Raw genomic sequence first — 23,981 nt, 5'->3', positions numbered from 1 at the left:
CACATGGACAGACCAAGTGGAAAGAGAAAAAAAGAAACAATAATGCAAGGTTATTAGATGAACAGTGCATACCCACTGAGATGATCTATGGGTCTAGGTTTGTTCGGGTTTTTAACAAAATAGTGTAATTTGAATCATTTTATAATGAAATCTTCATTCTTATATTTAACAATCATCGCATATTCTGATAAAACCAGGCTTTAAAAAATATAAATAAACAATCCATGAAAATATGTATCATAGAGATAACTATATTTCTAGGCATGTAACATAGCTATGTGACAACCATCTAGCCCATTACCCAGTCATTTGCTGCTTCTAAGCTGTGTTGGTGTGACATTACCTTAAGAAAAACAGAAAAAAAAGCCAACAGCACACACACACACAAAATCCTGAGGAGGGTAATTTGCCATATGTTACAGAAAAGTAAAAAAAAAAAAAAAAAAAAAAAAGTGGCTGCATACAAGGAAAACCTACAGCATGTTAAACCCAAGCTTTTAAATCTCCTGACTGGGCAGAACAATCCTACTCCTATGAAACTACTAATAAGAAAAATGTGAAATAAGATATTTTTCCATCCTCTTATGACTCCATTCTAGTTTTTCTAGTAGAAAAATACTTGCTAACATCTCAATTGATAATGAAATATTATAGTTTGAAAATGTCAATTTCACTCTGTTCCAGGCAGAGATTTTCCCTTGTGCTCACGAGTCTGAAACCTTTTCTTACTGCTGATGCTGCAAACGTAATGAATCATTCTTTTTATTTTATCTTTAAATATCACCAGTTTCATGACTAGGCAAGGCATTTCAATCCAGGCATGGCTTCCTACATGTAGCTCTTTATTTATTTTTGTTTTGAAATAAATAAAAAGTGATGGATGATAAACTGGAATTAGTCTTACTTCACAAAATTCAAAATATGAATGCATTATCACATAGATGACTTTTATGGATAGCAGCATTCACCCTACAGTTAACTCCTTCTTGCCATGTGGTAATAAGAACAAAAACTAACAGCCTGAAAAATCTCTTGGAATCTTTGGTTAATAGCTGGCTACATCCTGACATCAGTTATGCAAATGTTTTAGTTCCACAAAAATTCAGATCTGCTTTTAATTAAACTGATATTTTTAGAATTACCCACAATTTTAAACTCTCAGTTGCTGGTGTCGTCATTTAATGCTATTTTAATTATGAATCTCTTTGGAAGGACATCTATGCTACATAATTCTTGATGGATTGGACATGACTAATCACTGCCATCTTAAGTTTTCACACAATCATTCCATATCCAAACGCTACCCTTTTCCAAATAACACAATCATTAGCATTTGCAGAAAGATAGTGGAGGTTCAAAATACCTTATTAGTGGAAGATTTCTGGAAATTATTAAGTAGTAGTAATTTTATCACTTGCACATAACTTGCACATAAACATTCATACCAGCTGGTGCCACATGGTCTTAAAATGAGTTTTCTTCAATGGAGCAAGTCTGAGAATAGATTCCTTTTCTAGTCTGACATGGTTGTTTGTATTTCATTGGCACCCCCTCGTACTCTTTCTTCTAGGATCACCAAACCATTTTAAGAGCATGGGCAGTTAAAGACTTTGCTCCAAATTGTCCTTTGTATGTTCAGATACTGAAGCCTGAGAATAAATTCCACATCAAGTTTGCAGGTAAGTGGAAGATTGCAGTCATTTGAAGCACTCGTTAGTGTTTGACAGTTTGTTTCATGAACACAAGCAAAGTGAGAATCCCTGGGCATATTTACGACTTAGAAACTGCACTTTTGTAAAATAATACACATCCTGGCAAGGGTAAAGACTTACTTACAAGCACTTTTAAGAATTAATAGTCTTATGCTACGTAATATAGAGAGTATGATTATTTGATGTATAACTACTCCTTTATTCCAGATCCAGGTAAGTCTCCAGCTTACTGTACCTGTGGCTGTAATTAATTTCTGTCTACTGAAACATAGTTACTAAGGGGTGTATAAGAAGATCTACTCAGATTTAGTCCAACAAATGATTGAGGGAGAAATTTTCTCATTGGATTGTTTTTTACCAAGTGGTATGGAAAATATTATTTTAATTACTTAATATTACTTAATATTTTGGAAAGAGACATATAATTTAATTCTGTATCTAGTAAAATGCATGCCTTAGAAACCATGGCATAAAATACAAAATGATGTTAAGAAATCCGAGAAAATCCACTCCTATAAGAGATTACCAACTTTTATTTGACAAACTATTTCTCTGCATTATGTGTTTCTCTTTCTTTCTGTCTATATCTAAAAAGTCACATATGTAAGTATATAGATGTACATATGCTCATGTGCAAAAACACACAAATGTTTTTGGAGAAATAGCTCTGAAGTAGAAGAGAAGCTTTCCTTTTCAGCTGCAATTTGGAAAATACAATTTTCTTGAATGATATTCCAAGGAAGAAAAGATTGCTGATTCATGCAAAAATAAAACCAACTCTATGGAAAAATATTAGTCTCCTCCATCATCCCACATCCAGAATGTGATGAAAAAGTAAATTCCAGCAGAATGGCTCCAGAGCAACAGTTAAAGCTGTAATTTTAAAAGCTACGTAATTTACCACTGGGTTAGAAAGAAGAAAAAACCCCATCAGTAGCAGTTCTGAAGTTATAAAAGTGTAATCTCAAGCTATGAGATGGCACAGAGGGGAATAAGGCTCATGCTGTGATGAGAATGATGGTACTTTCTCATCTCCCTCTTAAAACCACCCAGCACAAACGTAATCCCTGCTCCCTTAGCCATGGCTGCTTTCCTTTATCAGTAACTGTGTTCATTTGTTCTTCCAAATTGTGCTTTTAAGAGTTTCATTATTCCTAATGGCTTGTCTCTGTAAGAGCTTATATACAACTAGACTTTTAAAACAGAGGCAATTTTTCATGTCTTTTTGAAATGTTATAGAATTTGGACCATATTTAAAAAAAAAAAAAAAACAAAACCAAAACCAAAAAAACCCCAACCAAAATACCCGGAAAACCTCCTTTGGTAAAATTTCTTTCAACTGAACTTCAGCATCACCACTGGATGTTCCCCTACTGCAAATGGTTAGGCAGTGCTGGAGCCATGAGAACAATATTTTTTGGCATACATTTTCCTGAGAGGATCCCCCTTTGGAATTAATGTCACCCAACACTTCATCATCCTGAAACATGTACCCAGTGGGGGCTGCAGACTACAGACCTGTCCAGAGTGTTTACCAGTGAAATTTGTCACAACCATCTGGAACATTTCTCTAAGTGCTTTTCCTATTATGATTCAGAGCTGCTTTATTACTGCTTTAATGTAAAAGCTTCTTTTAAATCTGATATTCCTTGAAAAAAATGACTGTTTTCTTCCAGAGGTTTCCCAAAACAATACTGGGCATTTCTGTAAGCCTGAAATATTCAGTAATAGGATTTCTGCTTCTTCCTTTTATTTTTTTTTTTCTTTGCACACAGATTTAGAGACTACAGCTGTCAAAAATGAAGTTTTTGAATTTAGAAGAAATACAACCAGATAGTCCTCCTAACTAAAGTTTAACTTTTAACTACATTAAAAATGTATAAAGCACTAGAAGTCCAGTTTCTCAGCAGCTTCTGTTAGGTTGTCCAGCCCTCCTAGATTGCATGAGGCAGTCCTAAAATTCAGACACTGACTGCATATTCCTATAGGAGTAGGGAACGGTATATGGGAAAAGTAATTGTTATAATGTATTCCCACCCTGTGAACAAGATTTAAACATCCTCCCTGTCTTTAATGAGAGAATGAGAACTTATTTTTGTCCTCAAAGCAAGAGGATGGAGGCACCTTGGCCAGGCTCATATGACCTCTCAGAAAGTCAGGTTTCCTGACTTTCCACCTGATATCACATACACATCCTTGCATTCTGTGCCTTTTGATATTTTTTTACAGTGGATTTTAACTACTTTGTTTAAAATATTAACCTACTTACATTGCTACAGTGGCACAAATGTTTATGTCAGCAAAGCCCTTGGCAAGTTTAAGGTGTGAACACTTTCAATACACATCCACTATTAACATGACAGTGATCAGATGGGCAACTGCCTTATCTCTTAAGCTGAAATGCTTTGATTTCTCCCTAGTAATTTCCAACATAAAAATGCCTTGACATGCCCAGTTTTTCTTTCAATAATGCTGGAAGTTACATTCTTAATCTTCCTACTTCTCTTTCAAACACACAAGGCTACAAAAGGCCATAGAAAAATACCCTTGGTGCAAGTTCCTGGCCTCGCATTTCAGTACAAATGGGAAATAAAGCGAAGATTTTCCACAGGAGTGCAATATATTTATGCAATTCAGAGACAACTAAATTCAGTATTTTCTGAGCTGAACTTAAAACTTTTATAATTTTTGTGTGTGTATGTGTGTGTGTGTGTGTGTGTGTGTGTGTGTATATTCTTTACTTTGAGTATTTGGAAATAATATATAATTACAATTCCAGGAAATGGGGATACATTTTGACATTCTCTATTTATTCAAAAGGCACCCATGAATTAGCACAGATTGTTGAAGTCTGACATCAAAGCTTCAGTAGTTTATTTCAAAGAAACAGAGTCCAGATTCACCGAAATGGATATTGAATGCAGCAGATGATTAATCTGTCCAATTACAGATAAAAATAGTCTAGAGGTAATGGATGGGCATTTTTCTCTATCAGATCTGGTAGTGGTCATGTTAATTTATCAAATTGACAAAAGTAGGGTTTCTCAGAATAATTGCCAGGTCTAGGTCATTCTTACCACATGGCTGCTGCTGCAGGCATGAATCAGTATTTTGAGTCTGTTCTATCCTCAGCAACATCACAGAAACCATAACTCACCCCACTGCATTACTACATCCATTTGAGACAGACTTAGCAACAAATCTTCTGTCAAAATATATTTTCAACAGAAACAGCAACTTACGGAAATTCTACATGTAATATTTCTTTAGTATAAACTCAATCAAAATACTTCTTTTTCTGGCAAGCTGATTTGATATATTTAATATTCACTTCAAGACAAACTGCAATTTCCTGGGCTGCCTCACTGTCACACTGGATGAGTAATTTGCTGATTCTGATACCTGCTGTCAGGGGACACAACTGATGTCCCAGACCTGAGGAGTGGGAGAGCTGTCATCCAGCTTCCTCCCTGCTCACTTCTGAAAGATGCAGCAGATAAAGTTCTGTGTCATCATCCTCAGTACAAGTCCTGAGCACACACAGAAAACACAGTAACGTTATAGGAAAGCTGTAAACTGTCAAATAATTGGAGAAACGAGCAAGGCATTTTTGACCTGGTCTGTGTCTAATACAAGAACTTACCTGCAGAAGGTCAAAGTCTCCAACAGGTGCAGAAATAGTCCACAAGTCCAGCTCCAAGGCTCCTGATGTGGAAACACTTGACAACACCATGTGAATCTCTTACAGACATGATTAAGGGGCTGTTGTAGGACAGCAATCTCGGTTTGCTGTGTGCTGTATTCTTTGGTAACATTATATTTTACATAAACATCTGCCAAGGAAGTTCACCATATATGTTAGAGAGTGGAGTGCATCTGGAGACTGAAGTTACAGTTTTCATCTTCATTGTGCCATCTGTGATTTATTTAACTTCCATTTGTATGTATTTAGGCCAGCATGTACAATTGGGTTCAAATACAAGATCTGAAATAACAGATGATGAAATCATTACCTTGTGTATTTTTTCTTTATTGTATTTTCAAAATGTTTAGCTATAATATGACAACATTCCATTAAAAAAATAAGGGGAGGTTATTTGGCAAAATCCTATACAAATTAAAAAATAGCAAGAGTTCTCTTTCCTTCAGTGTCAGGAAGTTGGTATACACTTCCATAAATCTTTGTCATCTCACTAATGGTAATGGACTGCAGATATTCCATTCAAGCCACAGACTATGCCTTACCCTCTCTGGTTTGAAATTCAAGTAGGTTTATTAATGGCATATGGTCAACTAAAAGAACATATTTCTATCTGAAACATGTTCTGCAGAAAATATTTAATTGCTATAGCTGAAATATATTTACAGGAAGAAAAATCTCATTTTGTCCTACATTTGACAGTGTCTTTATATAACTAAATTCATCCCTTCCTTATGACATTTAAGTAAGCCCTGATCTTCAGAAAATAGGAGAATTAATTACTCAATTCAGTAGTAAATGATTCTGTTACTGAAAAGCCTCCAGATATTTCAAAATAAAAGGAACAGAGAAGGCACGATATGCCTTCACTTTTATTTTCAGGAAGTGTCATGCTTATAGCTATACTATAAATCTTGTCAGGAAAGCATCTTAGGGAGGCAAGGTGGTTCTAAGGATTTCAGTGACACATTGGTGAAACCAGAAGCAGATATGCATAATTCAGGTCTAGCTGGGGAGGTTTGCTTGCCTTTACTCAGCCATTTTCATGTGCCTATGTTTTTGATCATCAGCTGTTCTACTTGTAATATTCTTTCTGATTAGAAGCAAATTCTGAAACCATTGAAACAACCAAATACCAAATTCAGAGGGGAAAAATCTGACTTAGTATTAAATGCCTTTGTGGTTTTACAAAACCTCTCTGACTTTGTTTCTACACTGACAAGCAGTTAGAAATTTTGTGCTTACCCCTTTTTATTGCCATTTCAATACTGTCACAGGTATATGGGAATTACATTAAAGAATAATTTCTATTTCCTTTTCATGCCATCAGCAAGCACTGGAGAGCATTTAATTGTGATATGGATTTAAAACAATAGCCATCCATGTTAGATAGCATAGACAGGGAGAATCATACACAGCTGATTTCTAAGGTTCAAGCAGAAAATGAAGATCTTGGGCCAACTTTTGAGTGATCCATCTTCACCATTTTCCTAGAAAAGGAAATGATAATTCTGTTCATTTGAAAGTATTTTTGTAAAACAATTTGTATCCTTCTTTTTTTTTTCCCTACAGATCATGTAGTATGTGAAGAGGAATTCAAATATGCCATGTTAGCTTTAAATTGTATATGTCCAGCTACTTCTACATTAATCACTCTGCTGGTTCATACATCTAGGGGACAGTAAGTATATACTACTATAAAAAAACTCCCAAAGAAAAAAGTCATAGCTGAAATGAAAAATGTCATAGCTGCTATTTGGAAAACAGTTTCCCCTGAATTCCCACACAACTACAGTTAAAAAAAAAAAAGGAATTTTCTGCACAATAAAAGCATCAAAATGCCTTACTCAAGACAGTATAGTTTTGAATAGAATACCCCCTCCCCCCAGTATTTAAGAGTTTGTTGCATGCTGTTGTGCCACTTTTACAATACAAAATATTAAAAAAATTGTATTTCTGGTTTAGTAGATTGAAGTGTCTCTATCACAAAGTTCTACTTAGGAGCACTAAGAAGTCCTTAGAATACCTATTCTAATAGGTTAATTTGAAGGTTTGTTTCAATTAACAAAAAAAAAAAAAAGTTTTTTTGATGACATATGGTATTTGCTCTTCTGTGCCTGTATGTTAAGAGGCAAACAAACATACATGATTTTTAACATGACCACACTGCTGGAAGGGGTGCAGAATTATGGTATCTCTGCAGAGTGCATAGTCACAGTAGGACTTCTCTGAATTCACTAAAATAATTTTACCACATCTGGTGTATCTCTTTTATGCTGTATTCTTGGAATAATAAGGTGTTCTTGATTGAAATGTCGTGGGCACACAGATGCAATAAAGAGTGAATCTCTAAATATATTTGTAGAAATGGAATAGCTGCATATACACTACATATGTCTTATAACATCCTAACTTCTTTTTCAAGTAACCATGAACCCAGTATATATATATATTTATAAGCAGAGTTATTTAACCTTCGGTATGACATTTCTAGTATTCCCCTTTGCCCAGAATGGGGAAAACAGAAATTTTTCCTAGAGCTGTTACTACTGAGAGCAGCAAATGTCAAGATTTTAGTGGCACTGTGCACTAGAATCTCCTAGCAGGAAGACAACAAAACATTGTTTGGATACCTGCTGAGCACTGTGGTGAAATACATTCTTTATACTTTTTTTATCTGCCTACCTTTTAATTCTGTGACATGCACAGAATCCAGAGCCTGTTCCAGTTATTTCATATTACATGGCTGTAAAAGAAGAGCAGTGTTCCTAACAACTGTCACGGAATTTTCCTTCAGCACAAACCCAAACACAGAAAAGGGAAATGTTTTCTGCTGTACTTAGGAACTTCAGCATTTAATTGTTTAACACAGTCACATTGATCATTTACAGATCCCTAACTGTGATGCAAAGTAAGTGTCACAAAATTCATGAGTGCTTAAGATTTCTTTTGCAATCAGAATGAATAGATGTAAGCAGCATAATAAAAGTAACTGTTTTCTAGTCTGGTCATTGTATACTAGGAGCAAAAAGAAGAAAGTTTTTGCACAAATAGTTGTAGCATTACTTTGAATCCAGAAGGACTAAAATAATGTGCAGTTCTGTAAGAATGTACAATATATGTAACTGTAAAAATACTTCTCTGTATTTATACAGAAAGACTGAAAAAGTGAAAATGTCTAGTTATTATTTATCTACTGTAGTCAGCACTCTCCAGAGCATTTATTTTCAGACAGACTCAAAAATAATGGCATTTTTCATTGTACTGCAGACATAAAGCTGCTTTGGATTTGACCAATTTATAGTTCAGACAGGGTTGTTTTTTTTGCTTTTCCAGATGTATTCTGCTGTTGAGCAAGAGGTAAATTAACTGCTAGTTGTTAAAGTAGGTGAAATTACCTTTATTTATGTGTATGAAAGGTGAAGTCAGATGAGCAGTTGAGTTTGGCTAAGTAAAAAGATCAGGTGAAAACAGATTATTTAAGCTACAAATAAAAATTTTATATACATGTATTTATAAACCAAACCAAATACTAAATTAGATCTACATAATGAAAATAATTTGTTAGATAGACTTCCAATGTTAATAGTGAACTACTTTCCTTTACATTAGTTCCTGTTTAATTTTTCTTTTATTATCATGGTTGCTATTAACACCTGCATGAAACCTTATGCAGGACTCAAATTTTAAATACCTGTTAAGGAGGTGCAGATAATCCTGTTGTCTTCTCAACTGTTTGTGGAATTCAAAACTTTAGTCTGTGAGACACCAAAATTCTACCTTGAATCTTATTTATAATCTCATTATCAATCTTAATTAATAATCTTAACATTTATCTTTAACTGTTATCTGATTATCTAAACTAGTAATACAACTCCATTTGGGTTTGTGTGATGATACAAAATACTGGAAGAAAATAACCTTTCTGACTTGAAGTTAATGTGATCTTTACAGTACAGCCCCATGGGAAGCTTTCAGACAACTCACTGGAACGAAGCAGACATTAAACAGGTGACCATTTTATTTTAGGGGGAAAAGTGAAATAAGGGAAAATGTTCTGAAATTACATGGCTAGTTCTGCTGTTCTATACCTAGTACACTATTTATAGTGTTACAACAAAAATGGTTTACTTATTTTCATCTTGAAACAAAATGTTTCCATGAAGAGAGTGAAGAAACATGGTACAAAAGAAGAAAAATACAAATTGTGTTAAGGTATTGGGAATGTATAAATGAGCATTAAAGGAGCATGTCCCAGGATCTTGAGATCTTTACTCCAAGTGGCAAAACACAGGACACACTTGTCAGATTCATGACCTAGCTGCACATATCTGTGTATATATGCATCCGTTACCTCCAGTGAAAATCATGCAGGCAGAACCTTGTTTCCATGTGAAACTTAATCAAGAAGTTCCCAGGAGCTCCAGGGGATACAAGTGTTGGGGTTGCTGAGGTTTGGAGATTTCCACTGAACTGTTTGCATTAAGGGCAGCAGCTGCATAGAGTAAAGGCTGATCTGCTTTGTAATTTATTTTCTTGCACTAGAGAAGAGAAGCTCTGTACTTGTGATAGTCCACAAGACACAGGAACCAAAAATACCCAGAGGCTATAAAGATCACTGATAAGCAAATGCAGAAAAATCTCTTACAGATCAAATGACCAAATACAAATGACTCTTTCCTACATAAGTTGTTAATGATACTCAGACAGGAACCAGAGTCTGCCACAAAGCACGTGAAGGAACTGTCTTTATGAATATAATGAGAATGCTACTGGTTTTACCAGTACTGGTTTTTTCATCTTCAAGCTGCCATGGATCTACTTATTATAGTGTGATTTCAAAGTAATTGAGCCACCTCTCTCCTGATATTAACGTACATACTCTTATATGTCTATTACTTAGCAGAAAATGCTCTTTAATACATTAAAATAATCTCTGTACTTAAAATATTACCAAGATTTGATCTCAAATACTTCTTTCAGATTAGCCTATGGGACCTTTTCAGTAGATATTTGTAGTTTCTATTGACATGAAATACCATTCTTATTAATAAGAATTTTGCATTAAGTGTTAAATTATTCTCTTTATGTTTCAGGGAGAGTCAGCAATCACCAGAACAATGGCAGAAAATGTATGGCAGATGCTCTGGTAACGAAGTGTATCACATCAGCCTGGAAGAAAGTACATTTTTTGCAGAGTATGAGGGGAAGAGTTTCACATATGCTTCTTTCCATGCACATAAAAAGTATGTTTATTTTTCTTATCAACCATCAAAAGTTGAAAGAAATAATTGCTTGTTTTGCCTGCAACATAGCTCTGCACTAAAGGCACAGTACTGCACATCGATCTGTTCCTGGGTTTAAGTATCTGGCCACTAATATGGATATATTTCTGTGAGTTGGAGCTGGTCAGGTAAAAGCTGATGTTCATTCTGTACAGCCCATCTCAGTCTAAGAGAATAGTATTCTATAAAGGATAGGCTGGACAACCAGAAAAAAAAGGCACTTTTTGAAGGTTTTGCAAGAACACCAATCCTTTTCCAAGTCCAAAACAATCTAGAAATGAATGGGTGGGAGGATGTAGGGTTTTTTTTATTTATTTAGGACTCAGCTGGAAATGTGGCTTCCTTTGTGGCATGCTGATATTATGGGAAATGTTCAATTTAAAGGTGTCACATGGTACATTCTGGTGATTGTTCAAACATAAAACGCTTTTTTCTGTTAGATGATAACATGCCTACTTTATGGTCCAGGTGATACATCACTTGTCCAGTGATGCTCTGTGAGATGAACATCCAAAATAAACACAAATCATGCATGTTTGTATACATTTGATAAAATAACCATTTATCAAACCCTAAATGCTGGGTTTATTCTCATATTTAATTAAGGAGAGAAAGAGGTTTTTTTGTTGTAATTCCTTGTTTTCTATCACTAATCAAATACATTTTTAAGAGTGAATTGCAAAAATAAATTATGAAAATTGTTTCCATTACTTATAAATAATGGAACAATTTAACATGATTAATAATTTTCCATATCATGTATCCATTTTTCTACCAATATTTTCCCAAAAAAGGACTATTCATCTGACAGAAAAAAATCAACTAGACCAACATTAGGAGAATATTACGGGCATTAGGAAAAACACTCAACTGCCTAAGAATTCATGAGCTCATAAAATCTGCTTGATTTGATGTGGCCTATTTAGCAGAACACATTTTTCAAACATCCTTGTCATCCAGAAAGCTGCAAATGTTCATAATGTGCAAAGAAAATAAAAATATACCTGGGGTTCATTTTTGACAATGGAAATTCTGGTGTTTGCAGGACTATGCAAAATGAACCATGCCTTTCCTTTTCTAATTAAGGTTTGGAGTCTGTCTGATTGGTGTTAGAAAGGAAGATAACAAAAACATTTTGCTGAATCCAGGTCCTCGATATATCATGAGTTCTACTGATATATGTTTTTATATAAATATCACCAAAGAAGAGAATTCTGCTTTTAAGAAGCAAGAAAAGCATAGAAAAACCCATGAATCAAAATTATCTTATCATGGAGCTTCTAGGTTACCAGTACACAGTATAATAGCCAGCATGGGTAAGTAAAAAAAAAAAAAAAATACATCACAATATATTCTTATTTAATGAGTAGTACATTTTAAAGCATCTTCCTGAACTTTTAAGAAACTATAATTATGAATAGAAAGAATTAATATAACAGCTTCAAACATTTGCCCCCATACTTTAAAAAAATTCATAGACAAACAAACAACAAAAAGCAAACCAAACCAAAGAAAAACCCAGACAAAAATGAACAAGCAGACAAATCAAAACCCCCAAACAAACAAATGGAATTTGATTCTCTTTTACTTGACAAGGTGGAATTAAACTACTTAAGACTGTGGTATAAAAAAATAATGATGAAGTGTACGCAAAGCAAAACAAGTGGGTAAATCATATTAGTACTTCTTTGTCATTCATACCTGATTGTTTGTAGGAAGTTTTCATGAGCTTCTTTAATTTAAAAAACACCATAAGTAAAATCTGCAGGTTGTTGGTGCATATTAATAAGGACTGATTATATAAGGTATGATTTAAAAGAGGTACTTAGCAAGAAGACATAGACTAATTGTCAGGAAAAGTGTTGCTTTCCTTGTAGCACAGTTTAAAACTTCATTTTAATGGAATAAACACAACCAGCATAGTGCTGCTGTCAGTCCTTTGCCATGCAGCCAGGCAATCCCCAGTAAATCTGGGGATGTCCTTCAGACGTTCTGAGCAGCACTAAGGAGATGTTTTCCCTGTCCCTAGGGACCGTGGCCATCGATTTGCAGGACACCGGGTGCCGCGGGGCCAGCGGGGCCACCCTGGCCCTGCCGGCCGAGGGGGGCAAGGAGGGCAGGAGGCCCAGCATCGCCCCGGTGCTCGAGGTGGCAGACTCCTCCTCCCTCCCCACCTGCGACCTGCTCAGTGACCAGTCAGAGGATGAAACCACCCCGTCCGACGACGAGGTCTCTGCCGGCTTTGAGTACGTACATTAAATGCAAAATGAAGTGAAGAGTTAATGCTATATAAAAAGCATCGATAATCTTTTTTTGAAATGCAGATCAGTCTGAGCACTTCTAGGAAGCAAGTCCCATGAGGTACAATCATGGAATTATTCCATCCAGGAAATGCTAGAAAGCCATAAGCCTGCTTAGAAATACAAAAACACCTAACAGATAAGCTCTTCTATTTGCTGGAGATTTTTCTCTTTGCAGTTCTAAAAGCTGTAGTCGTGTATTGCAATGCATTCATAACATATTCTAGGGCCTTTTTTTTTTTTTTTTTTTTTTTTTTTACTTTTGTAATTATTAAGTGAGCACTCAACAAATTTGTAAACAGATAAGTATTCCTGTCATGAGAATGCAGTGATAATCAGATCATCCAACAGGCTTTTGAATGTTGGGGCTGGGTGTGTCACTTCAAAATGCAGGAATGACAAAAAAGCAGTACGGGACAAAATTATCCCATCTAATTCAAGATGCTTGTTAGTGTGTTACTGAAAGTAATGATGCATTACTCAGATAAACCCAGAAGATACAATCCTGCTGTGCAGATGAGCAATTATGTTTATTGGGATTGCTGACGGGGGTGTTAAAACTGAAATACACAATTAAGCCAATGCCTCAACCAGCAGAGTTTCTCATCTCCACCAGTGGCAAGCGTGAGAAGCCCCAGGGAAGATTATCAAGCTCCAGAGAAAAAAATAATGGGACAAGTCATCTTAAATGTGCAGACTGAAACACCAGGATTTAAAAGGTCTCCTGTAAAAAAAACACTAAGCCAATTAGAAATTTCACATCACTGGGAAGAGGATTTGCCATTTAGAATTTATTTCAGCCATTTTGAAAGTACATTATTAAAGCTAAAAGGTAATGACTTCACTCATTCTTGGCAAATGTTTGAAAAAAAATTGGAGAAGGAAGAGCAGAAGTACAGTTATTTCTGTTTTCTTTCCTTCCTTTTTTTAATTTAGAAGTTTCCAGTTCAAAACAGCATACTATGATACAAGAGACTATTTTCAAAAACCCAAGCAAAATTCCTTCAGTCCCCAAAAGCATGGCAGCTTTCACTAAGTTCTGTTGAACTGGATGCAAATACATTCTTTTAACCTCTGTTAAACATAGTTCATTTTGTGTACTTGATCTAAAACTTGGACATAGGTATAAACATCCCATAAAACACGTGTGTAGACAATTGTGTTTTGGTAATTTCTATACTGAAAAATGTTTTATTTTTTTTCTATTTTAGGTATGCCAAAGGCTATCCTCCTTACTCTCCTTATATTGGAAGTTCTCCCACCTTTTGTCATCTTCTGCACGAAAAAGTACCCTTCTGTTGTCTAAGACTAGATAAGGTAAAGGGAGTTTCTGCTACTGGATAACTCTGCATTCTCATTTGTCTCTTGCATCTGAGCAGAGCTATATTCTCATTTCTCCTTAGAGATGAAGTTTGTGCAGTGTTTGCTATAATACTGTATTTTCTACTCCTTTTCATCCCCAAGTGTTTATGGCTAACCAGGTCTCTATTGGGTCATCTGACACAATATTCACATCCACTGAACTTGTTTCTTACTTTGATTTTAGGGATGCCAGCATAACTACTATGAAGATGCCAAAGCCTATGGATTCAAAAATAAATTGATTATAGTTGCAGCAGAAACTGCTGGAAATGGCTTATACAACTTCATTGTCCCACTCCGAGCTTATTACCGGCCAAAGAAAGAACTAAACCCCATTGTATTACTGCTGGATAACCCGTAAGGAAAATTGTTTTTCTCCCTTCTCTTAAGTTTTAAACTCATTTTACCGTTATTCAATAGATGACCCCTTTTCACATGGCCAGCTGAAAATCAAAAACATTATGGCACACTTATCTTTGAGCAAAGTTAGTGATAAAAATCATACTGCATGTTCACTGTCAGATTCAAATTGACCTTTTATTGACTGTTAAAGGCCATAGTGAACTTATATGTTCTTATTCTTCATGGCCAATGTTTCAGCTAAGTTTTTTTTTTTTAATTACCCCCAAAAATGTGAAAGTTACTGCTAAAATTAAATAGCTTAATAAACACTGTAAAAATCAAGCTGTATAACAGTTTCACAGCTACATGACAGCACTAACCTACTTAACACAATGCACTTACTGGCCTGGACCAGTTAGGTATATTTTTAATAACTCTACACTCAAAAGATAAACAGTTCTTTAAGCCAAAAGGACACCCACAGACACATTTTATCTAAAATTAATTAAAACCATGGATGAAAATTAAAACCTGCAATATTGTTGTTACTTTTATATCTCTTGATGACTGCTGGAATTTTTTGCATTTCTTGCTTTTGATATTTCAGACAAATTTGCCAATGTCAAGACTGTTTAATTTATAATCTGTTAATTAATTAGCCTTTTGGGGTTTTTTTGCAACATTTTGGTACAGCTCAGCTACTTAAAATCACAGTTTGAAAGACACAGAAATGGAGGTTACTTGTACACAGAATAGCAGAACAACCTAACAAAGCAAATATGTCTTGTAGGTTGTGATTCCAGGGCCGACACTTCCATTTGCGTAGATCGGTTGCAGTTTAAGTGATTTTTTTCTACAAAGGCCTGCTGTGAAGTGTCCCACTTACCCTCAGGCAGCTCCTTAGTCACCTGTGTTGGTGAAACAGAAGGTTTTTTATAGGTACTATGGCATACAGTGAATTACACAAACTGAGAAGCCTAAATGAGGCTAAATCTCTTCCATTGGCATTGTGAGAGCAAAGCCATGGGCACAGGGGGCCCTCTAGTGCCAACTCCTTTTGCCAGCCCAGTGCCCAACTTCACACACTTCAATGCTGTTGTGACACTTCATAGCTAAACCCACTTTTGATTCATTAATGTGAAGTAAAAGCTCTGCTTGCTAATTAAACCAACACCCTTACTGTTGTCTCTCTCTATGCAGCGTTTGCAGTGACTCCTCTGAAGGGGAGTAGGCTTGAAAGCAGTAGGTGTCACAAAACCCAAATGATGATTTGATTTCCACTGCACATTTTAATTAAGAATTGTTGATGCTTATTTTAAGTCCTCCTAAGACATCCATTGGAGTATAACTTGGTAGTGTGTCTTTGACGTTACTCATTTGTTCTTATATTTGGAATTGTCCTGTGCCATAACATTTCTGATTTTAGAGGTGCATTTATTAATATAAGCATGTTAATTCTGATCATACTTTATGATCACAGCAAACTGTTGATTCACAGTTTTCTGAAAACCTATTTCCTGCATAAACTAACATCATAATACCAAAGTTTAAGAAAGTTATTTTTAGAAAAAAAACCCAAACTACCAGTTGATTAAAATATTTTCGAAGAGATGCTGCTGTTGTGATACTGTGTTTCATTTTGTAATTCCATCTGCTGCTTAGGCCAGATATGCATTTTCTGGATGCAATCTGTTGGTTTCCAATGGTTTACTACATGGTGGGCTCTATCGACAAGTAGGTGAAATAACTGTTAGAAAACTTACCTTTTGTAGTCTCAGTGGTTTGTTGTGTGTATTGTCATTGCATGTTTTAGTGTGTGTGTTGTAGTTGAGATGAGCTTTTTGCATGCATAGTCTGTGTCTTTGTGCTGTAATTTGGGATTTCAAATTTCTGATTTATAAAGGAGCTCATAAGGGAAAAGCATGACAGGGAGCACAAGTTAATGTGTTCAAAAACATAAGATTAACACTTATTTAGGTGAGTTCATATGTTTCTACAAATGAACAGATTATAGCCCTGATACTAGTGTCAGTCTGTACTGAGTTATAATTTGTTGGAATTCATTGACTCGGGTTTTGTAAAGATAGCTACAGAACGTAAACAGTCTTGAATGTGTCCAAAAGTCTCATCTTCCAATACTTAAATTATCACTTACTCCTACATTTCTGTCTTCACCTCTGCTAATATATGTTTATGAATATAGGTTTGGCAACAGAACTTTAATGTGAAAATCAGGCAGAAACAAGAGAGGAGCAAGGACTCATGAATATTTTAGTAAACTCTGTGTAGATTGAATTTAAAGAAAACTGCTTCACTACATAGTGGATACTGAATTTGGGTTACAAGCCCATAATATTAATTTCCCCCTGTAGAAATTTAAAAACTTATTTCCTTATAATAGTGATACAGTTACAGATTTACCTTGGTGATACCGAGTCCTTGAGAGGTTTACAAAGAACCCACAGAAATGCTGTTTACATTTTTTCCTATAAAGCAAGAAAGTGTTGCAGGTTATTAATATCTACTACTTTCTTAACTCTTAATTACATGATAATTATAAAAAGAACTCATAATGGCAGAATAATTAAATTGTTGCCTTTTTCCCAATCTGGAAATGAACTGTGAGATAATTTTAGTAAGGAGGTAATGTAAAAGGAAAAAGACAAAACCCAAACAGCATCAACATGTATACTCCAGAGGGAATACTCAAAGTAGTCAAAGTAATCAATAACTCAGATGTTAACTTGTTTGACTAATGTAGAAAATTAAACTTTGTTTAAATTTACTGAGTTTATTTCAAAACAGAAATCTCCAAATCCCTCCCTAACAGTGTTTTGCTGTTCTTTCAGAATTAAATGCATTTTTAAAAAAATGAAGCATGTAGTCTTTGGAATAAGTGATTGTTCAAAATTCAGAAGTTTACAGTAATACCAGCATGAACTTCTGCATCTTTTCTGACACTAAAATCACTTTCATTCCTGGTGTAATAAGCAACTACAGTTTGTAGAGGGGTTTTTTGACATCTGTTATCATCAGTAAGAATACTTTAAAAAATATAGTTCAGAAATATTCCCCGTGTTTTCCTCACCATGTTTTTAAATCATGTACAACTAATAGATCTGATCATCTGTAGATAAGAAATGCTTTGTAAAATATGCAAATTTTCCTTTCTTATTTAAGGGGTATAAAATACATTTTCAAAGTACCACCTACTATCTACAAGTATCTAAAATATTTATCATTTGTTCACCAGCAGTGAAATATCATCATCTCGGAGAGAAAACCACCAAAAGAATGACTTTCATTTACAATTCTTTTTTTGTTAGAAGTAGATGGGTCACAAAAAAACAGCTCTACCAAAATTCATAGCAGAGATGCACTTCATCAAAATATGTCAAGTAGTAGGTACCTGCCCCCTGTCCTTGGGTAGGATTTGAGATCTGTAACTGAACAGATTTCACAATTCTGGAGAAATCTAGTCAATCTTGAGAAACCTTTAGCTAGAGGTACCTGAAAACTAGAATTACAATATTTCCACATTAGCATTTTTCAAATTCTCCACTAGCCAGCCGAATGTAACTGCTAAAATAAGAATAGCTGTTGAGTTTATGAAACATTGAAATGCAGAAAATCTGGGTATTTCAAAATATGCTGTTGTTTTCAGGGATCAACTGAAAGTCTGAAAAAGCAGAAATACAAATTACTCAGAAAAAAAGTTTGGACTTCTGCTTATTTACTGCAGTCATTTGTAGATCACATAATATTTGTTTTTCTTTTGTTGTAGTCAACCATCAGTGATACTGCACAGTTTCAAAAATAATGGTATATATTCTTCCCAAACAAATTGTTAAAAAAATCCACCACACTTGTCAAAAAGTGCTTAGGATCTGTGGAAAATGTTGTTAAAACAGCTGAAACATGCTTCATTTTGGAGACAAGGCTACAAGGCATGATGAGAACTGTAATTCAGCTGTCTGTGAGTGTTTTCTGTGGTTGGGCTTCACACAAACATTGTCCAGCTTTGCATAAAGTTCTGCTGCTCTGCAGCTGCTCCTTAAAAGCATCCTGAGAACACTCCAGCTAATTTATTAACATTTTGAGACCAAAATAAAACTGTGAGAAAGAGCAACCTGGAGCATTTATTTGGGTTTTTCTATTGTCAGAAGTAACTGCAATGGAGCAAGTTGTTGCAGTGGATAAGGCCAAAGTGTTCCCAAGTAACTGTTAAAGGCTTATTAAAAAAAACCGAGATAAATTTATCATTAACAAAAGAGAGGGACTGTAGCAACCTACTGAAGTAGGTTCTATATTCTATTCTACCAATTAATTGAGTTGTTATCATTGATTATATTAGAAGTTGTTATGTAGCAGATCTGCAGATGCCAACCCATGGCTAATCTTTCAGGTGTTCCATATTTAAGTTGCTTGTTTCTTTCTCCCTCTTTCTCTTCACAAAAGCCTAGATGACTTATTAAGGTGTGGGGTCACCTTTGCAGCTAATATGGTGGTGGTGGACAAGGAAAGCACGATGAGTGCTGAGGAAGACTACATGGCAGATGCCAAGACTATTGTGAATGTTCAAACCCTCTTCAGGTAAAGCATTTTTGCAATCTATCTACACATTCTCATTAATTGTGAAATACTTGATGCCTCTTGTGCCAAGAACTTATTCTTTTTTTATTCTACTTAAATTTTCCCTTGCATGAATTTGTGTCTTACATGGAAAAACTTTATCCACCCTGCTTAGCAATTCACTTAGAATCCTGAGGTATTCTGCTGAAAGCTCAGATGAAATGCTTTGCATCCCAAAACCAGACAACCATTTTAAAAGTTAGCTGTCAGGTTTACAGGAAGGAAAATAAAGTTACTCTTGAAGACTTAGGAGGAAAAATAGTTGAGAAAAGAAAGTTCACAGTAATGCTAAAGCCTATATGAAAAGCAGATCCTTCTAATGCTGAAAGGTAAGCACTGCATCACTGTGAAGTTAGTAGTAAGTGTTCACATTTTGAATATCTAGTTTTGCACAGAAGTTAGGTTTTTAGGCACATTATATACAACATTACATATGACAGCAACATGGCAAGATGCCTGAGAATATAATATGATCAGTCTAGTAAAGAGGCTGAGGAGGCTGTGATGAAAAGCAAAACACTGAGATTTACTGTTCCTTTTGAGAACTCTCCTCATTAAAGCCTTTGTTTTCAATATCTTGGTTCAGTGAGTATGAAGAAAATGTGTCGCTTTGAGCTGAGAAGAATATTATTTTCTTAATAAAAACACCCAAAAAATCTCACACAAAACAAAACACACTACACAGTCAGCTATGAAATGCCTCCCTGATTTGGGGCTTAAGCCTTGCACTTCCTGGTGTTCATTCTAATAAGACCTAAAAGGAAATTGAGTATGATTCAATGTTGCTTTAATTGCAATTACCTGTGTGTCAAACCTTCCACAAAAGACCAGAGATGCATAGTAAAAGTGATTTGAATCCACTGGTTTAGAAAACTGAGCATTGAACTACAGTGGAGCTTTTTTCTGTAAATGCAGCTCTGTGAGAATGCAGTTAAATGCTCTTTGCATTTCTGCATGTGCTCAAAGGAAGCAAAATCTGCATTGCACAAGAAACATTAATTCTGTCTTTTTCTAACATTTCAGTTTCTGAATTGGTACCTGATACTTGCACAGGTGTGTGATTCACACTCACACCTATGAAATTGGGGTTGAAACTATAATTGAACTTTTATCTGTGCATCACTCAGATCTACTCCTAACCATACAGTGCTAAGGCACTCGCTGAGGTTTTTGACACACATCAGTTTTTCTGAAATACAGTTTACCCCCACATGGAAAAAGGAGTATCATAAGCAAGACTTGTAAAAGTAAGTCCAATTGTTTTTTTCCTAGTTGTGTTCTACTTTGTAAAAGAGAAATTACATACGATAGGTATGCCATTAGAGGTTACTGTACACTCCTTCAGTTGTCTTGCACACTGTTTGCAACTAGATGGCAGCTTTAACTCGTGTACAAACTCTGTCTGGTTCAGTACTGTTTTAACACTGCATACTTACAATCAAGGTAAATTAAAATAAATACCTTGGTTTAAGACATAACAACGCTTTTTCATAAAACTTTGTAAACTTTCACAAATAGTGTATAGAATAAATTTGTTGTTTTTTTTTTCCCCTAGAACACATATAATAATTTCACTGCATTTTTGTATTATGTCAAAGTTGTAGAAATAAGTAAGCTTTGGGAAGAGGCATAAGATAGAGGCATTTACCTGTTCTACGGAATAAACTACATTCATTGCACTAAATTAAACAGTTTTCTAAATGACTTTTAAAATATATTGAAAGCTTTTTCATTACTTACGAATACCTAATAATATCAGAAAGTAATGAAGAAAAGACTGGACATGGTAGAGAGCAAGAGCACTCAACACCAACTGTAGTGTTAAAGAGGGATTTTAAACCCCTGGATTTAATATGCTGTTTTCAGTAATATGACATCATTGACAAAGATTGCACTTTGGTCTCACCAGGTGAAACTGTTCAGAGGGTGCAGGCTGATCTAAACAGCCCTGATGTTACTCAGGCCTGGAAAAGCCCTGTGAGAGGGCTGCAGTCACCCAGGCTCTTCAGCCCAGGCTGGCAGTTCTCATATACCGGTTGTGTCATTATTCCCTGATTTACATAAATTAGCAATCCTGCTTTGCCCCAAGAGTGTGCTCCCCACCCTGGAAGGCAGAGGCATTGATTGTAAGAACAGGGTTATTATTAGCACCTTTAGGGCTAGAAGCTGTGCCATCCCAATTAAAGCTGTAACACAGCTAAGAAAGAGCAGGTTATCACAGCTTAAAAATAAAAGCAGAAACCAATAGTCTTGGACTATACCTTAAGATGCTTTTCACTTTTTAAAATTAAATAGGAAGCCAACCACTGAGTTCCTGTAGACAGGTGTGAGCCCACCTCAGAAAAACAGCACATTTCCTCAGGCAGTAGGTCTGAACCACTATAAAGTTTTACTAGTTAACCTCTTAAAGGCTGTGTTTCAAATCCTGCAGGAAGCCTGTTGCCAGCAGTACACATAGCAGGTCAGTGTTTTGGTTGGTATCTAGCTGTCATCACCAATTTAGAGATAAACCAAATGAGGTACTATGATGGCATTGCATTATTTTCTGGGTCTATCACTGTGGTTTGGGAAAGAACTACACGTCTCTCTTGCTTGTCTGATTTCCAAATATGAATTCAATGGCAAGCCATGCCTTCCATCAGGATGGTGGGGGCTTTCTCTTCCCCATTCAGTCCTTTCTTACTAGAATGGGGTAGAAGAGAGGGATCTTTGCCCAGGAGGAGCCTGCTCCAGTGCTAAAAACTGGCAGGCAGAGTGCCTTACACCCAGGGCAAGATGCAATCTCTCCCTGACTTCCTGGAGAGCAATTTCCCCTAATTCAGCTAAAAGGCACTTGTAAGTAAAATATTTTAGCAATACCAATTTTGAAACTGATTTCCTAATACAGATCTGTTTTCATGTCTTGGTGATAAACAAAACCATCTTTAAGAGAAACACAGCAGCCTGCATTTTTATCTCCTGTGTATATTTTATCATGAGATCAGCTTTTAATTTCCTATTACTCCTAATTCTGAATTTTGTAGTGTTAGTTTTCAAAGACTATGTGGGATTAACACATATTGGCAGATAGTCTGGATATACATTTCCCCACATTTAGGCTTTGCTAGAATTGCCATTTCAGTGGGGTTTCCCCCTGCAAAGGTGAGGGAAAAGGACAAGACTTGCAAAAGGGTGCCTTGAATTCCATTTCTGTCCACTAACTTACCAAATGCTGCTTCCATGAAAAGTGAGACAGAAGCCACATCAGTGATGTAATTAGTACTACAATTACCTATTGCTAAGTGTAGACAAGTAGCCTCAGGATCAGTGAAAGAGGCTACAAATGTACATCTCATCTTCTGACAGAAATCTGCAGAGGAAATATTTAAATAATAATATGTGTTCTATTCCAACTTGTTTAGTATTTAAATAGTGTAAACTATGATTTTCTTTCTGTTTCTTGGAGCCCTAAGTGCTGAAGAGGGGCTCTTGAGTCTGCTGCTTGAAAATCTGTGTAATTCAGCCAGTTCACAGTTGAGCTTTCTTCGCTGCTTTTAGTTACTGGAAGCCTGAATTGGTGTTAAGTTATAAATATTTTGTATATGTAAATATTTCAAAGTGAGAACATAAGTATACATAAACATACATTTTCTCAGCAACTCCCACAAGTGTCACTTTTCATCTATATTGCTCAGACTGTAGTCACAGCATACAAACAGACCTCAAGAAAGAAAAACCAACTGGAAGGGTACATAAATCAGTCATACTTTACATGCAACCAGGTACTAAGTACAAGCTTTAAACTTTTGCATTTTTTGTTGTTTCCTACAGATTTGTGTTATTGTACCAATCATTAAATAAAACCTGAAATGAATATGAAATTGTTTTTTTCTAGCATTTAAGTATTTTGTGAGCTCAGTGTGCTTCTTGGTGAATTCTACAGAGAATGTGTTGCAGTTTCCTCTGCTGTTGGACCAGCATTTCACTGGGCCCAGACCCACCACAGTTTCAGAGACTTCATTAAAAACATGGAGACAAGCACAAGCTGTAGCTTTATGTAGAGCCTTATAATTAGAAGTATAACCATGACATTCTTTTGAAACGCAGGTTGTTCTCCAGCCTAAGCATTATCACAGAACTAACTCACCCAGCCAACATGAGATTCATGCAGTTCAGAGCCAAAGACTGCTATTCTCTTGCTCTGTCCAAATTGGAAAAGGTAAGGAGATTTGCCTCCCCCCACCCTCAGTTTAAATGTTATGTTTTTATTACTTTTTCTGATTTTGTAACAAAGATTTCAAAACAAGTGGAAACAGTGAAATGATTTATGGTTGTAGTTACCGTAAAAGATAATTTTTTTTCAAAAATCTGCCCTCATTTAAGAATAAAGTTCATTTTGATTTAATAATTTTACAATATAATATAAGTCAACCAACTCTCTGGTGGAATTTGCTCAAGGAAAATGAAATATTTTTGGATAATTAAATATTTAGAGCTAATGTAGTTGTCCAAGAGGCTGACACAGGCAATTAACATGGAACATCTTTTAACTGACTAAATGCTTAAAACATACAGCTTTTATTATAATGTATTTTTTAATTCCTCTTCATTTTAAAGGCATTATAATTGTGTCTTCTGTATACATTTCTGTGTATCCATGGGAGATGTT

The 23,981-nt window shown here is 35.5% G+C and overlaps 1 protein-coding gene across 1 annotated transcript in view; it reads left to right on the top strand.

Annotated features, from left to right (window-relative positions):
* KCNT2 (potassium sodium-activated channel subfamily T member 2) overlaps positions 1-23,981 on the top strand; it is a 115,445-nt gene that overhangs the window by 72,101 nt on the left and 19,363 nt on the right. Inside the window, exons 14-24 of the mRNA XM_053985768.1 lie at positions 1,571-1,679; positions 6,985-7,093; positions 9,367-9,423; positions 10,509-10,658; positions 11,784-12,013; positions 12,727-12,943; positions 14,209-14,314; positions 14,544-14,716; positions 16,364-16,435; positions 19,160-19,294; positions 23,420-23,531. Of these exons, the coding sequence (XP_053841743.1) occupies positions 1,571-1,679; positions 6,985-7,093; positions 9,367-9,423; positions 10,509-10,658; positions 11,784-12,013; positions 12,727-12,943; positions 14,209-14,314; positions 14,544-14,716; positions 16,364-16,435; positions 19,160-19,294; positions 23,420-23,531 (1,470 nt within the window). The remainder of the gene's footprint in view (positions 1-1,570; positions 1,680-6,984; positions 7,094-9,366; positions 9,424-10,508; positions 10,659-11,783; positions 12,014-12,726; positions 12,944-14,208; positions 14,315-14,543; positions 14,717-16,363; positions 16,436-19,159; positions 19,295-23,419; positions 23,532-23,981) is intronic.

The sequence above is a fragment of the Vidua macroura genome, chromosome 9, assembly GCF_024509145.1.
Source record: "Vidua macroura isolate BioBank_ID:100142 chromosome 9, ASM2450914v1, whole genome shotgun sequence".
Lineage (NCBI taxonomy): Eukaryota > Metazoa > Chordata > Aves > Passeriformes > Viduidae > Vidua > Vidua macroura.
The sequence above is the reverse complement of the archived record's forward strand: the minus strand, read 5'-3'. Positions and strand labels throughout refer to the sequence as shown.